Here is a 14,944-nt window from a genome sequence, read left to right on the forward strand (position 1 = left end):
ACAATTATTTAAACAAATCTAGAACAGACTTGAGGTATTTTCTGTAAAAAAATAAGAATTTTTTTTTGTTCATTTGGACATTGAGTTTCTTGCTTGATGAGTCTAGAACAAGTTGTCACTAGTTTTAATTAGTTTAATACTAAATATATGATGAGTTTAATTTTGAGTAATTTAATAGAGAGAGCTGCTCTTGATAAAAATAGGATATTATACTCGTTTCCTTCTTCATTGCGTTTTTTTTTGTTTGCTTTTGGTAAAGTCGATACTACTTGTATGCTCTGGTCGCTTTTAATACCCACTTTCTATCATTTCTAGCTCGTAGTTGTGTGTTCCTCTTATTGTAAAAGCGTTATCCTCATCAACGGGACCCTTGGGATCGTCTAGCTAGTCATGTAAAGCCTCTGTCTTTTGTCTCTTTGTCGTGCTTCTGCAACTTCACTTCGATTCGCTTCTGTTCTGTTTCTAATTTTGTTCTGAGATTCATTTTCTCCTTTTAAGATTGGTTCCAGGCTTCCAGCTCTACCTCTCTTAATTTGTTACTATGTATCAGTGACCATCTTTCATCAATTTGTTTCCTTTTTAAAAAAAATCCAGTTGAGTTGAGTTGATGTTGCTTCACTTGTGGATCATACTGGTCAGAGTAAGTATACCTTCATTTAGCATAATTTCACCACTTATGCCCCAAAAGAACATACCTTTAATTTTACAACTTCACTTGGTTATGAGTTCTTAATTTGGGATGATGCAGCTTGCTTAATGATTAGAGTCTCTGTAAAGCTGTGTTCTTTCTTCATCGATTTGAGCAAGTGATTGTGGGCTTATTATTCGTTGAAGAATCTTGAGTTCTAGTTCCTTATTACCTACCATGGCAGGCAAACGAGACAATTTTGTGAGGTTAGTGCATAAATAGAGAGACTTGACATTCAAAATATTGATTTGCATTGAAGCACTCAAGTGAACATTTTGTTTGAACTATTGCATGACTCCTAATTGTTTGCTTGTTGGTGCACAATAATCTGAAAGTTGTGTTTGTTCATACTTTATAGGGTGGATGATTTGGACTCTAGGTTACCATCATCATCTGTAGCCTTCCAACAGAACTATGTTTCCAATTTCAGTGGACAACTTCATCCTATCCATGGAAGCAATGACACATCAAGATCCTTCAAGAAAGGTATCCAAAAGGGTTCCAAAGGGCTTAAGTCGATTGGCCGTTCACTTGGTTTCGGTGTTTATCGAGCAGTGTTCCCTGAAGACCTTAAAGTATCTGAAAAGAAGATATTTGATCCTCAGGATAAAATCCTTTTGTATTGCAACAAATTATTTGTTGCGTCATGTATTCTCTCAGTGTTTGTGGATCCTTTTTTCTTCTATCTCCCTGTGATTGATGGTGAGTCCATGTGCCTGGGGATTGACAGAAAACTGGCTATCACAGCAAGCACATTGCGGACTTTTATCGATGTGTTTTATCTCGCTCACATGGCTCTCCAGCTCAGGACTGCTTATATTGCACCGTCATCACGGGTCTTTGGTCGAGGTGAACTTGTGATTGATCCTGCACAGATAGCAAAGAGATATTTACAACGTTGGTTTATTATTGACTTCCTCTCAGTACTTCCTGCCCCTCAGGTTAATGAATATAAGCTTAGGATCTTTACAGTACTTTGTGTGGTGGAAAACATGTGATCAAACATCTCTGTTAAGAGCCTTGCTAGTTCTTGATTTACAGTATTCAGTTTTGTGTATGTGCAGATTGTAGTTTGGAGGTTCTTGCAAAGTTCAAATGGGTCGGATGTATTGGCTACAAAGCAGGCCTTGCTTTTCATTGTTTTGGTTCAGTATATACCGCGATTCCTACGCGTCTTACCCTTGACATCAGAATTGAAAAGGACTGCAGGTGTCTTTGCTGAAACTGCTTGGGCTGGTGCTGCTTATTATCTGCTTTTATATATGCTTGCAAGTCATGTGAGTATATAGCTTTCTCTCTTTATAATTTACATTGCTTTTTTTTTATCAATACTTGCCCATTATACCGTGAGTTATGTGCCAGTGGCGCTAAAAGTGCAAAACCAGGAAATAATTTCATTTCTGTTTCATTGTTGTGAACTTATGTTCAAATACTTAGTCTCACAAGACATGTAAAGGAACTTATTGAGCTTTCTGGTTAAGCCGTTTCTGCTTACATGTGAATTGTGATGTTCTATGCAACCTTTCCTTTTATCTTTAGTTGATGTTTCATGGGATCTCATATGTCAAAAAATTTATGACGACCAACTCTTGATAGTATTAGCTTATTGAGTTTGTTTTGCTTATGTACTGTTCAATGACTTGGTTAAGTGCTATTTTGATTGAGCCACTGTTTCCTATCTTGCAGATAGTTGGAGCATTTTGGTACCTTTTAGCCGTAGAACGTAACGACACTTGCTGGCAGGAGGCCTGTAATGATGCAGGGAATTACAGCACGGATTTCTTGTACTGTGGCAATCAAAACATGGACGGCTATGCTGTTTGGAACAGAACCAAGGAATCTGTTCTTCAGTCCTACTGCCGAGCTGACCTCGATGATAATAATCCTCCATTTGACTTTGGGATTTATACACAGGCTTTATCGTCTGGAATTGTCTCGTCTCAAGACTTCATCGTGAAATATTGTTACTGTTTGTGGTGGGGACTTCAGAACTTGAGGTAACCATGTTAATTCCTTTTGTTCTGTAACAAATCAGTCAAAAGTAAAGAAAAACACTAATGCTACGATCTCATGTTTTCTCAAAGTTATGCGTCTATGAGTTTCAGATATTCATATAGTACTTTTCATTGTTGCACCACAGTACACTTGGACAAGGGCTTGAAACCAGTACATACCCAATGGAGATTATATTTTCCATATCTCTTGCCATTTCTGGGTTGATCCTCTTTGCTCTTCTCATCGGAAACATGCAGGTGAGTATTTATGGTGCAACCAGCAACCTTAACTACTTTCGTGATCAATTGAAATTTCTTGGTAGCTCTTTCAGTGGAAGCATCATGCATAATTTGTTTCCTCTGGATATAAGGGCTATCTAACAACATTTTTCAATCTTGGGACAGACATATCTCCAATCTCTTACCATCCGGCTCGAAGAAATGAGAGTAAAGAGGCGTGATTCAGAACAATGGATGCATCACAGAATGTTACCACAAGATCTCAGGGAGCGTGTGAGGCGCTATGACCAGTATAAATGGTTGGAGACACGTGGTGTAGATGAAGAGTATCTCGTTCAGAATCTCCCCAAGGATCTCCGGAGAGATATCAAGCGGCATCTTTGTCTGGCTTTAGTGCGCAGGGTAAGATCTCCCCCTGTTCCTTATATAAGCTTATAACAGTCGGCTCATAACTATAACTAGCTCTTGACCATCGACAACCTAGCTTTGTTCATGATACAGTTTCTTTTGGACATGCCTAGTAATACTGACATTTTACCATAATATTAGGTTCCATTGTTTGAGAGCATGGATGACAAGCTGCTGGATGCGATCTGTATGCGGCTGAAACCATGCTTGTTCACAGAGAGTACCTACCTAGTGCGGGAAGGAGACCCTGTAGACGAGATGCTATTCATAATACGTGGTCGCCTCGAGAGTGTGACAACAGATGGAGGCAGAAGCGGTTTCTTCAACCGCAGTCTCCTGAAAGAAGGAGAATTCTGCGGTGAAGAGCTTCTGACATGGGCATTGGATCCGAAGTCAGGTATAAATCTCCCGTCTTCAACGAGAACCGTGAAAGCTCTAACAGAAGTAGAGGCGTTTGCACTGACCTCAGAGGAGCTGAAGTTTGTCGCAAGCCAGTTCAGGCGCCTACACAGCAGGCAAGTGCAGCACACATTCAGGTTTTACTCTCACCAATGGAGGACTTGGGCTGCTTGCTTCATCCAGGCTGCCTGGCGCCGATACTGCAAGAGGAAGAAGATGGAAGCAGCCGAGGCAGAAGCCGAGGCCGAGACCATGTCCAGCTCAACCAGCGGCTCTTCGTACTCCATCGGAGCTGCATTTCTTGTCAGTAAGTTTACTGCTAATGCACTTCGCACCATTCACAGGAACCGGAACACAAAGATTAGGGATTTAGTCAAGCTGCAGAAGCCTCCCGAGCCTGATTTCACTGATGATTGATGATTGAGCCGCTTGTAACATTGCTATTTTATAATCTATACGAACCACAATACCATTGTTGTAAACAAAATATTGCATTGGCTTTAGAGCTCTGCTTGTACTGTCTTGTAACTCTGTAGTATATATGAAAAGTGTAGAAGAAACAAAAGCTGGCATGGCCGTTGGATGATATAAATAGACAGCTAGGATCTTAAGCCGCTTAAAGAATGGGCTAATTGGGCTTTTCGTAGTTAAGCCCATAATACAATCACGGCGACATGCTCCGTTTCCAAACTAACAAAGCTGCGGTTTCAGTGAAAGATCGATCGGACTTGGAGAAGAAGACGCGAGAGGAGAAGAGAAGAGAAGATGGTTGGAGCGAATCTGAAAGCGGAGACGATGGCTCTAATGGACAAGAGAGCAGCGATGGAGACGGAGATGAACTCTATTGTCCAACGTCTCTGCAATCCCGGCGGTCCTGGTCTCTCCGGCAACCTCATCGACTCTGAGGTACTGTATCTGCCTCACACTCTTCTTTTGTAGTCTTAACTGAGACGTTTTGTTGTTTTGCTCCGTTGATTCGTTTGTTTATGACAGGGATTCCCGCGGGAAGATATTGACATTCCGATGGTGAGAGCTGACCGTCGTCGTCTTGCTGGTGATTTCTCTTTTCTGTTTTTGTCTTATGTTGAATTAGTCCATAGTTAGGGCGAGATTACGAGTCCAAGGCAGGGCTGAACTTAGAGAACTCTTAGGAAACATAGCAAAATCGTACTGAGGTGTTTTTATAGTTTTGTGAGCTAGAGATGAGATTGGAAGGAATCAAGCTTGATTTTGTATTATTAGAATGGATGTGTAGCTTGTATAGCGAACCAATTGTTAAGTTTTGCTGCACTGCTCCTTGTGCTTTGAGTTGGTTTATTTCTCTGATATAGTTTCTGCACTCACACAGAGTTAAAGAGTGAGCACAGCGAGATAACGGAAAAGATAAATGTGAACATTCAAATTCTTCATTCAGTGAGGCCTACAGCTAGAGCTTCATCCACAAAAGATTCAGGTTTGACTTAAAAGGAAGCTTCAAACTTACAGCTTGAAATCTTTGGTTTCCTTAATCATCTTTTCTAATCTGGTCCTATGGCACTGTTAGAGGTTCATTTATATTTTAATACCATTTGACATTGGTACAAAGCTTATGAGTAGGAAATGATGCAGGTTCAGAGGAAACAAGCTTGTCAGGCGCAGTGACTTCCTTATCTGCCTCCATGCAGACATCTGGCTTCAGTGTTACTTCCCGTCCCATGGATGTGGATGTGGTTACTAGTATTCCCTTTGCCATGGTTGATGAGATAACCGAGTCATCTCCAGCAGCAGAGGATGGATTACAGCTTGGAGATCAGCTTGTGAAATTTGGCAACGTGGAGGGTGGTGACAGCCTGTTGCAAAGGCTTGCTGCTGAAGCTCAGTCTAACCAGGGACAAGCAGTTTCTGTTCAAGTTTTGAGGCAAGGTGCAAAAGTTGATTTATCTGTCACACCAAGGATATGGCAAGGCAGAGGTCTATTGGGGTACATACTGATACTGCTTAATGCTAATACATTTCAATAGTTGATCTATTCACAAAGAAGGAAGAACCTAATCTCGTATGAATTGATATATATAGTTAACATTTTCCCATATGATTTTCCTCCATTGCAGGTGTCATTTCCGATTGGTATGAGCTCCTTTCTTGGATTATCGTTTGGAGATCTGGATATGGTGAAAGGAACCCAACTAAAATAGTATTTGGTCTGTACAATTAAGAGGCTTCCTTCCTCATCTAATTCTTAACAATGGTTTAGGTGGATTAAACAAAGGATAATTGAAATTCCAATCATTGAGTTTTTTTACCCATTTCATTGGTACCCTTGACAAAATTAGGTAGTTGATGATCAACGCACTAAGAATAGGTGGGTGCGGTGGTGGTAATGTTAACGTCATGCTATTCATGTAGCACGGTCTCATGAATATTTATTTTATTTATGCAATTCAGGTGAGAATTTGGAAGTTTTAATATGTTAGGTTCGAACCAGGCGCTAGTTTTGGTTAAGTGAAACATTTATACACCCCATGTTTCCAAACCGGATGCTCTATGTACAAAAAGGGTTATCACTGATGAAATAACATCTGCAGTGCCAGTTCACACGATGTCAAGTAGGGGGTTCAAGCTTAGCTTGCTTGTGTCTACTAGCTGCATGCCTTTTTATCTACGAATATTCCTTACTGTCATTCATTGTGGTGTGTACGTTCAGGAGGTTGTTTGAACTCTTTTTGCTTTCGGGTGCTTTGGCCAAACATGTGGCCTACGTGTCTTAGTAGAAGACAGGCCATCAGGTTCTTGCTATGATTCTGGTTCACCCTTTTTGACTTATGGAAGCATCTTTGACCAAGTGTCTCATAGGTTTAAGCAGCTGTGCAAAACGAAGCGGAACGTGTGCCCTGATAAGTGTCCCATTCTCTGTGTATTCCTATATACGCAACAAACACAAGACATAAGAATCAAATGAGTTATCTGAACAAATATAGGAAACCAAGTAAGATATACAGTCATCTACTCACCGTTTCTTTCACCATTCCAACCTTGTGTATAGTACTCAGAAGGTCCCCTTTATCAAATGGCAGAAGGGCTTCAACCCAAACCATTGAATCCTGTTACAGATTTTAAGAACTATATTTCTAATGTGCCACAATTATGAACCCCCAAAAAAATCAATATATTTTGATGAAATGCCAAACCTTAAGCTTCTCATGAACAGCATTGCAGAAGTCATCTAGTCCTTCTCCAGTCAGAGCAGATATACAAATAGTATCCCCACTTTCCTCTGCTTCCAGCTTGACCTTTTGAGGATCATCTACTCTATCAACCTAAATCAAGGAATAAAGAGTATTATAACGTTGTTCCCACGTAATGGAACTACAATCATATCCGTCTCTAAAACTATATACATTACCTTATTCCAAACAACCAATTTTGGGATTGAAACAACATCGAGTTCAGACATAACCTTTTCCACAGCTTCTATTTGTTGCTGTACCAGTGGGTGGCTAAACATATTTCAAGCATGTTATCATCAAGAGGTGAAAATATGAATGATGGATTGACCCAATTTAACCAGGGTCTAAAGATGCCAAACCTGATGTCAACAACATGCACCAAAAGGCTTGACTCTGATATTTCTTCGAGTGTTGCTCTGAAAGCAGCAACCTGCAAGACACTTTTCAGCTAAGTTACACACGGTATTAACACAAGCCTTCTACAATTTTATTAGACACTCATGAGAGTATTAATAAAGCACATGAAGAACATGTTAGTTTAATTGAGTTCTAGCCATTAGGATCTTACCAGGGTGGTTGGTAACTTTTGGATAAAACCAACGGTATCTGTGAGAAGAAACTCCTTTCCGTTGTGCATCTGACAAAAAGGGACACAGAAAAGAAATCTCATGTCCAAACTTGATACCACATAAAAATACAACTTTTCACGCTATTGCATATCAATAGTTAATGACGATATATTGTCAGGTTAAAAGAAAAGTTACATGATGGCAGTGCAGGACCACAGTACAATTACTTAACACATCACATTGAACATGTCATTCATTAGGTAATGTGGGCATATGTATTATTTAAAGTATAATATAAGACACAACTGTCTCCCAAAGAAGGTAGAAACTGTGGATCTACTCTTCCAACAAATTTCACTGACCTGAACCCTTCTTGTAGTTGGATCAAGAGTCGCAAACAAACGATTTTCAGCGAGAACATTAGCACCAGTCAATTGGTTCAAAAGTGTACTCTTTCCAGCGTTTGTATAACCAACCTACAACACAATAGGTAAAAAACCTTCTCATATAAAATGGAGTGTTGGTATATTCCAACGAGTTGAACATAACGTGGTGTACTTACCAAAGATACAACAGGCACAGGTATAGCAACACGTCGACTTCTATACTGCTTTCGATGTTTTCTAACAGATTCCAACTCCTTTTTGAGAACTCCAATCTGGCCAATTCAATAGGAAATCGTTCAGAATATACTTTTATCTTAATGGACCAATAAAGAAAAACCTAAACAAAGACAGAACCTAAGAAATCAACTCATCACAAACCATGCCACAGCAGAGGCAAAAGAGACTTAGAACTGCAGAAGTATATATTTTACTTACTTGAGTACGCAAGATACGTTTATCAACTTCAATTTGTTTTTCTCCCATGCCCTTAACTTGGCCACCAGATTGACGCTCAAGGTGAGTCCACATTCTAGTTAATCGTGGTAATTGGTATTCCATTTGTGCAAGGGCAACCTAGAAAACAAGTCTAAATTGAGCCAATGTTGTCCATGGTTTCTGAAGAGAGCATAACTAAAAATTTTCAAAACAGTCATGTATGCTTTATCTTGCCTGCAAGGCTGCTTCATGAGTTGCGGCTCTTTGATTAAAAATGTCTAAGATAAGGGCGGTGCGGTCACAAACGCGAACTTCCCCACCAAAGGCCTTTTCCAGGTTGCGCAATTGTCTACATTTAAATATACAAACTCATAAGAAAATGAATCACATGTTGGCAAACTAGTGTTGGAACAAACAAGGGTATGAAACTCCTACATACTATAACAATCCAATAACTAGTTATTAGTAAATACTCTACAGCTTGCAACCAAAACACTGACGAATTATAACTTATAACTATAGATGTTTGGAAACTTCAGTGAAAAGATATGCAAGACGCATGATGATCTTAATTCAAGAGCATATATTCCCACTGAAAACAAAAGTTACAAAGAAACGTTACCCTGGTGAAAGCTCATCGTCAAATATAACGGTCTCAGCATCCAATGCATTAATTGCAGTTTTGATCTCTGCGACCTTTCCTGATCCAATGTACGTTCTAGGATTTGGGGAAGCTAGTCTGTGGTATACAATCAAATCATCATTTACGTTAGCATCCACCATAAAATAACATGGCAGAAGATAAAAATAGATCAAGAAGCCAATACACATCCCTAAGTAGAACCAAGAATCCAATACACAGATCACTAAAAGTTACTAACTTTTGATAAGTAGAACCAACGACCGCAAGGCCAGCTGTATCAGCGAGCTGTTCTAGCTCCTCAAGGGATTCTTCTATATCAAACAAACACTCTCCATCTCCCTTTCTTTCCACGCCCACTAGGTATGCCTTCTCCTCAAAAACCTGGAAAAATTACAATAATGAACTACGCTTCTTCAATACTGAAAGCACAAAAATGGTCCCTTTATAAGAAACTATATGATGACATGCTCAAATATATAGGTGTTAAAGCAACCTCCTTTCCATTTCTGAGCTTGAACCTATCGTCTAAGCTCTCTTCATCTTCTTTTTTCTTTCTCAGCATTCTCGATGGAGGAGGAGGAGGAGCGACTTGTTCTTCGTGTAAGCTCGGCTCCTCAGAAGATAGCTCGACAAGCTGAGGGATTTCATCTTCTTCCACAGTTTCCTCGAAATCGAGACCATGTTGTTGAGCAACGTTACAAGATAATCTCCACGAGTAGCAGTTACGAGAGAGGGGAAGACGAACAACAGAGCGATTGGGTTTAGGTTTAGGGTTCGCGTGCCACTGAAGTTTCGAAATTGGAGAAGAAGAAAGGTAAAACGAGCTCATGGTTGAGATTGAAGGAGCATCTGAGAGAGATTGAGTTGAGTGTGTGGAAATGAGAGAGTTCATGGTGAAGGAGAAGAAGAAGTGATTTCAACTACGTGCCGTTTTTTTTATGAATGCTTCAGCAAACACACTGCTTGCCGTTTTTATGTTTTAGTTTTGGTTTTGTTTGGTTACTAGATTTAGGTGTATCTTGTCTCTGGACAACATTATTAATCCATAAATCTAAGTTTTATTTATGTTATACAAAGACAAGCTGACATGCTTCTGATCCTCTATAAGCATATTCTAACTTTTTGAAAATCCGCTTCTTCTTTCCACATACAGATGAGAATGTCGCCATCTTTAGACAATTAGCGTTTTTTAGGATATACTTTGCCAGTTTATTTTCTTGCTTTGTCCCTGTGTAATGTCTCCACTCGAAGATCTCTAGATGGGACACTAAACATTCGGGAACCGAGCAAGGCTGGTTCCAGCGATCCATGCTATGTAGTAGAACACGAGGTTTCAGTAGTTTCATCTTGAGAACTTGAAGTCTTGGAGCGTCTTGAAATATAGAGTTCAACAGATCCCACCACACTGCAATGTCGACGGTAGCCTTGACCAGCTCAGGCATATGCCGCCCAAACCGTAAAACGTTACTGGAGTAATCTCTAATGTTCAAGTACCTCAAAGAAGGAGCATTAATCACAAAACCGTGATCACCCACGGGTTGAGATATCGCCCATGAATTATAATAGATAGATAAACTCTTAAAAGTTGGCACATTGATAATGAACATGGTCACGTTGACGTACGTTGTTCGTCTCACAACCAAATTTTCAAGAACTGGACAGATGCTTAAAAGCCTTTGGACAGACTCGTCGTCTGAGAATCTGACGGACAAAAGGTGTAGAGTTTTAAGGAACCGCAATCGCAAAGGATCTTGAGTAGAAGGAACATCCATTAGACATAGTCTTTCGAGTATCAATGTTTCGAGGGTCCAAAACTCACAAAACAAGCTTCTCGGCAATGTGAGGGATCCGTAAATCGTCTCGATCCTCACCTCGAGATTAGAAAGATGAGCCAATAAATCAATGTAGTCGGCCACTGGAACATTTGGATAAAACTTGAGATGAAAGCTTTGTAGAAAGCGAGCTTCGCTAAACGGTAGAGATTTGGAAACAAAGCCACGAAACTGTTCAAAACTACATGAGGAGTCATCATAGATGAGTTTGGTCACATGCTTCCAGAGTGTACGCCATCGTTTCGACAAGACGCTCGTGGCAACCACCTCGTTGATACATAATGATGACAATATCTTCAGAAGCAAGTCATCTGGCAACGAGCTGATGTTGCCTGTCGCCTTAAGCAAATCATCTGGCAACGAGCTGATGTTGCCTGTCGCCTTACTCTTCTTCTTTTTTTTTTTGGTCAACGTCGCCTTACTCTTCATATTTCTTTTTCTACTCGACTGTCTGAATAAGAGAAAAAAAAAAAAAAACCTAGGATAGAGAGACGACGCTAGGTTTATTCAAGTAGGATATATGCATTCAGTCGTACGAAACAAAACAAAGGATTACTGAAACTTGGAGTCATGTTCGGTTTAAATTCGATACAGAGTTTGGGTTTGGACCTCGGTCAGCAAGTTAAACCCGGTTCGGTTACACATGTGAAACCCTTTAGGCCTAACAGCTTGGTGATTTCTTTTTAAAGGCCCAACAGCTCTGTCTGTTTAGAAACTGCGTCGTATTAAGGATTTAAGTTTTCGGAATCCAAAAAGCTTTAAACTGCGTCGTATTAGATTGTTGTAGTAGTACTCGTATTAAGTGACGTGCCGTTTTTTATGAATGCTTTGACAAACACACTGTTTGCCGTTTTTATGTTTTAGTTTTAGTTTTGTTTGGTTACTAGATTAGGTGTATCTTGTCTCTAGACAACATTATTGATCCATAAATCTAAGTTTTTTATTTATATGATTTTGTGCATTTTTCTCTTTCCTCTCGATTTTTTCTTGGGAAGAAGAAACTCTATGGGAATTTTCAGGAATTTTGTCAGCCATTTTCTCTCTTTTGTAAAACCAACTAATTAGGTGTGTTTAAAAAAATCCAATTTTTTGTTCTCTTTTTCAAGTCAATGTTGTTGCTCTATCTCACTTGTTTATTCAGAAAAATGCAGGCTTGTTTATGTCGGTTTACAAGCTGAATCATTGACGTTGCTTTTTATGTTTACTCAGGTCTGTTTTTGCTGAAACAAGAACCCTAATTTTTGTCAGGATTCAGTAAAGGAAGCATTTTTATTAATGTTATGCTCTGTTTTTAAAAACTCAAAAGGAAGGAATAAGTGGTTCTGTTATGTCCAAGAGAGTGTTGGTACGTTGACTGAGTTGGTTTTGGTTTTTTTGGAGATCTAACAACTGAAAAAGCTGGTCTTTAATGGACGTGGTACGGTACTGTTTGTGAATTATATACCTCTCGATGGCGATGCTGTTTGTGTGGGAAAACAATGGCGACTTTCAGATGTTTCTCTGTTGATTCGATTCAAGAGTCAGAGTCAGAATCAGGTCAGTGTTTTATCAAATAATCCATGTCTGGTGCTCCTAGAATGCAGTCCATGAATGTGGCTGAAGCAGAGACTAGGCCAACTCTGAGGACTTCTGCTAACAAGTCTAGTCCGTTCATCACACACAAAGCTGTTTCAAAGTCGTTGAGAAAGCTTGAAAGATCCTCATCTGAGCTCAGTGGATCAGATGAGTCTTCTTCTTCTCACAAGCACACTCTTAACGTGGCTTCTATACTACGACGGCATGAGCAGAACCTAAATTCTAATCTGTCACTGAATGCATCTTTTTCCTCTGATGCCTCTATGGACTCATTCCACAGCCGAGCATCTACTGGTCGTTTGATTAGGTCCTACAGTGTTGGAAGTAGAAGTAAGTCTTACCCTTCGAAGCCAAGAAGTGTTGTCTCTGATGGTGCTTTGGATTCACCACCTAGTGGTTCAGAGACTAAGAAGAGGTGTGCTTGGGTGACACCAAACTCCGGTCAGTTTCTTACTCTTGTCTACATTCTCGTGTAGATGGATATACACAATCATCTATTTAGTTTCAAAGATCTTTATATTGACTGTTTCTTGTTATGAAAATGCCAGATCCTTGCTATATCGTTTTCCATGATGAAGAATGGGGTGTGCCAGTTCATGATGATAAGTACTGTTCAAGCTTTTCTCGCTTGTGTATATCTGCACTCTTTCTGATTGATGAATATTCCTTAATGTCATTCTTTGGTGGTGTTGTATGTTCAGGAGGTTGTTTGAACTCCTTGTGCTTTCGGGTGCTTTGGCCGAACACACATGGCCTACGATACTGAGCAAGAGGCAGGCCTTCAGGTTCTTGCTATGTTTCTGGTTCACTCTTCATTTCTTTGAAGCAGTCCTTTCTGTTGTCTTATGAAAAATGTGGAATGCAGGGAAGTTTTTGCTGATTTTGACCCCAGTGCCATTGTAAAAATCAATGAGAAGAAGCTGATCGGTCCAGGAAGCACGGCAAGCACTTTGTTGTCTGATCCTAAGCTAAGGGCCGTCATTGAGAATGCGCGCCAGATACTTAAGGTAAACCTCTCTTCCACTCTTGGTTGGTTGCTCAAGAGACCCAATTTTGAGCAACCAACCAAAGAAGGACTCTAGAAGGGCTCTAGAAGTTTTCAAAGTATTGTTTCATATAGGTTTGTTGCATATGATGGGAAGCTAAAGACTACTGTTCATTGCAGTCAGATTGATGAGTGTTCTGTCTCTGTTGACAGGTGATAGAAGAATACGGATCATTCGACAAGTATATATGGAGCTTTGTGAAGAATAAGGCGATTGTGAGCAAGTTCAGGTACCAGCGACAAGTGCCTGCAAAGACTCCAAAAGCAGAAGTGATAAGCAAAGATCTAGTGAGAAGAGGGTTCCGCAGCGTAGGACCAACGGTGGTTTACTCCTTCATGCAGGCAGCAGGGATAACAAATGACCATCTCACCAGCTGTTTCAGATTCCACCATTGTATATTCGAACAAGAAAGGTAACGTCTGAAAAGAGATACTTTAACTTGTTAAGAGGTCTCTTTAATGTTTTGTAAAGCCTCCAATTTGAGTTTATTAGTATTCAAAACAATGAAGAAGCAAAGTGTGTAAAATGCAAAACAGTCGATATGAATCAAACAGCATATCGGTAGGTATAATAGTCCAAAGAAGTAACATCGCTTCGTTTGATCTTGACAACTTGTCCTCGCTTAAGTCCATAGTATCTGGCAAGAGGATCAGTGATGAGGATCCGAGGCAACTGTGTGTCTTGCACTGTGTATTTTTTGAGTAGTTCCTTCTTGGCTTGATCGTCGAGTACATAGTACTTGTTGATGAGTTTATGCTCAGTGATGTTGGTCACCAATTCGGCTTCCTCAAAGACTTCAATTGTTAGAATTTTGTTAAGCTCTAATACGGCCAATCTTGCGGGACCAGTTATAGCCATTGGAACAACTATGATCCCTCGAGGAACTTTATCGTCTCTCATCTTTAGTGCTACCTCCTTTTTAATTATAGGGACTCCCACCTTAGGACCTTCCGGGTAGAATACGTAAATCTACACCAAGATGGAGACAAGATTCAGCATTGGGTCAAAAGCTTACAGCTTTAGGACTTGTTCGTTCTTTATATATGTACGTACCTTGTCGGCTGGATTTGGCCCCTTATTGGCTGAGACGAAAAGAGCTTCCTTATTGACTTTGTTGTTCGTAGTTTTGCAAAACCTTTGAACAAACTCTTCTCTTTTCAAGTTCAGATCAGAATCTTCTATAGTGTAACCTCGATCCCTCAGCATCTGAAGCACCGTGCGACGCACCTTGAAGATCCTCGTGATCTCATCATCTAAGTCAGACATATTCTCCAAAGTCTTGTTTTTTTTTTTTCTTTTTTTCTTTTGCCGGCGAGGAAGAATGAGGTTTTACTAGGGTTTAGGGGACTTCATAAATACTGGGCATTATAGCATATTATTATATAACGTTTTCAGATCTTCAGTTACATGAGATGAATCCTATCTCTTAAATTACGACACGACATTTATGTCTTCTTCCCAAATTTGGGTGGTGAGATACTTTAACATGAGCATATACATCTATTTATAACAGACATTGTGCC

General features: G+C 39.9%; 6 protein-coding genes across 7 annotated transcripts; 3 read left to right on the top strand and 3 right to left on the bottom strand.

The window, feature by feature from the left end:
* The first annotated feature begins 36 nt into the window (after positions 1-36).
* Positions 37-4,294, top strand: LOC104734969 (putative cyclic nucleotide-gated ion channel 5). 2 transcript variants are annotated; one of them, XM_087471177.1, is made up of 9 exons: positions 37-392; positions 595-640; positions 749-894; positions 1,047-1,629; positions 1,753-1,965; positions 2,375-2,685; positions 2,829-2,940; positions 3,088-3,324; positions 3,472-4,294. In XM_087471177.1, the coding sequence occupies exons 3-9, from the start codon at positions 866-868 to the stop codon at positions 4,144-4,146; spliced, it is 2,160 nt and encodes a 719-aa protein (XP_087327303.1). In that variant the 5' UTR covers positions 37-392; positions 595-640; positions 749-865; the 3' UTR covers positions 4,147-4,294. The 2 variants fall into 2 exon arrangements, with proteins under 2 accessions (XP_087327303.1, XP_087327296.1); XM_087471170.1 differs by having other exon boundaries at positions 193-392; positions 499-640.
* On the top strand, positions 3,919-6,014 carry LOC104734986 (uncharacterized). Its single transcript, XM_010454689.3, has 5 exons — positions 3,919-4,635; positions 4,723-4,783; positions 5,078-5,182; positions 5,338-5,689; positions 5,820-6,014. The coding sequence occupies exons 1-5, from the start codon at positions 4,495-4,497 to the stop codon at positions 5,839-5,841; spliced, it is 681 nt and encodes a 226-aa protein (XP_010452991.1). The 5' UTR covers positions 3,919-4,494; the 3' UTR covers positions 5,842-6,014.
* A 186-nt stretch (positions 6,015-6,200) lies between these two features.
* Positions 6,201-9,912, bottom strand: LOC104734994 (uncharacterized). Its single transcript, XM_010454702.3, has 13 exons — positions 9,462-9,912; positions 9,207-9,349; positions 8,948-9,064; positions 8,560-8,674; positions 8,326-8,463; positions 8,067-8,162; positions 7,867-7,980; positions 7,504-7,572; positions 7,295-7,365; positions 7,112-7,205; positions 6,897-7,025; positions 6,720-6,809; positions 6,201-6,628 (listed from the first exon to the last, which is right to left on the bottom strand). The coding sequence occupies exons 1-13, from the start codon at positions 9,858-9,860 to the stop codon at positions 6,515-6,517; spliced, it is 1,689 nt and encodes a 562-aa protein (XP_010453004.2). The 5' UTR covers positions 9,861-9,912; the 3' UTR covers positions 6,201-6,514.
* A 123-nt stretch (positions 9,913-10,035) lies between these two features.
* LOC147949249 (putative FBD-associated F-box protein At5g56560) lies at positions 10,036-11,229 on the bottom strand. The gene has a single exon (XM_087470706.1). It carries the CDS (start codon positions 11,227-11,229, stop codon positions 10,036-10,038), a length of 1,194 nt encoding a protein of 397 aa, XP_087326832.1.
* Positions 11,230-11,719: 490 nt separating this feature from the next.
* Positions 11,720-14,032, top strand: LOC104735009 (uncharacterized). The gene is made up of 6 exons (XM_010454724.3): positions 11,720-11,865; positions 12,010-12,816; positions 12,924-12,981; positions 13,077-13,160; positions 13,241-13,382; positions 13,574-14,032. Exons 2-6 carry the CDS (start codon positions 12,360-12,362, stop codon positions 13,835-13,837), a joined length of 1,005 nt encoding a protein of 334 aa, XP_010453026.1. The 5' UTR covers positions 11,720-11,865; positions 12,010-12,359; the 3' UTR covers positions 13,838-14,032.
* LOC104735001 (DNA-directed RNA polymerase subunit 5-like protein 1) lies at positions 13,855-14,787 on the bottom strand. Its single transcript, XM_010454714.3, has 2 exons — positions 14,475-14,787; positions 13,855-14,390 (listed from the first exon to the last, which is right to left on the bottom strand). Exons 1-2 carry the CDS (start codon positions 14,685-14,687, stop codon positions 13,968-13,970), a joined length of 636 nt encoding a protein of 211 aa, XP_010453016.1. The 5' UTR covers positions 14,688-14,787; the 3' UTR covers positions 13,855-13,967.
* Between the last annotated feature and the right edge of the window lie 157 nt (positions 14,788-14,944).

This window comes from Camelina sativa, chromosome 2 (assembly GCF_030686135.1).
Source record: "Camelina sativa cultivar CO46 ecotype springtype chromosome 2, ASM3068613v1".
Taxonomy (NCBI): Eukaryota; Viridiplantae; Streptophyta; class Magnoliopsida; order Brassicales; family Brassicaceae; genus Camelina; species Camelina sativa.

Bases quoted from the DNA above. Each gene is read 5' to 3' on its own strand.
- LOC104734994 (XM_010454702.3), bottom strand. From the start codon at position 9,860: ATGAACTCTCTCATTTCCACACACTCAACTCAATCTCTCTCAGATGCT. The intron at 7,573-7,866 runs GTCAGTGAAATT...CCTTTTTGTCAG, and splicing joins CAACTACAAGAAGGGTTCAG to ATGCACAACGGAAAGGAGTT. The intron at 7,206-7,294 runs GTTTGGCATCTT...AAATATGTTTAG, and splicing joins GTGCATGTTGTTGACATCAG to CCACCCACTGGTACAGCAAC.
- LOC104735001 (XM_010454714.3), bottom strand. From the start codon at position 14,687: ATGTCTGACTTAGATGATGAGATCACGAGGATCTTCAAGGTGCGTCGC. The intron at 14,391-14,474 runs GTACGTACATAT...ATCTTGGTGTAG, and splicing joins GGCCAAATCCAGCCGACAAG to ATTTACGTATTCTACCCGGA.
- LOC104734969 (XM_087471177.1), top strand. From the start codon at position 866: ATGGCAGGCAAACGAGACAATTTTGTGAG. The intron at 895-1,046 runs GTTAGTGCATAA...CATACTTTATAG, and splicing joins AAACGAGACAATTTTGTGAG to GGTGGATGATTTGGACTCTA. The intron at 3,325-3,471 runs GTAAGATCTCCC...CCATAATATTAG, and splicing joins GTCTGGCTTTAGTGCGCAGG to GTTCCATTGTTTGAGAGCAT.
- LOC104734986 (XM_010454689.3), top strand. From the start codon at position 4,495: ATGGTTGGAGCGAATCTGAAAGCGGAGACGATGGCTCTAATGGACAAG. The intron at 4,784-5,077 runs GTGATTTCTCTT...GCACTCACACAG, and splicing joins TGACCGTCGTCGTCTTGCTG to AGTTAAAGAGTGAGCACAGC. The intron at 5,183-5,337 runs GTTTGACTTAAA...GAAATGATGCAG, and splicing joins TTCATCCACAAAAGATTCAG to GTTCAGAGGAAACAAGCTTG.
- LOC147949249 (XM_087470706.1), bottom strand. From the start codon at position 11,229: ATGAAGAGTAAGGCGACGTTGACCAAAAAAAAAAAGAAGAAGAGTAAG.
- LOC104735009 (XM_010454724.3), top strand. From the start codon at position 12,360: ATGTCTGGTGCTCCTAGAATGCAGTCCATGAATGTGGCTGAAGCAGAG. The intron at 13,161-13,240 runs GTTCTTGCTATG...TGTGGAATGCAG, and splicing joins AGCAAGAGGCAGGCCTTCAG to GGAAGTTTTTGCTGATTTTG. The intron at 13,383-13,573 runs GTAAACCTCTCT...CTCTGTTGACAG, and splicing joins ATGCGCGCCAGATACTTAAG to GTGATAGAAGAATACGGATC.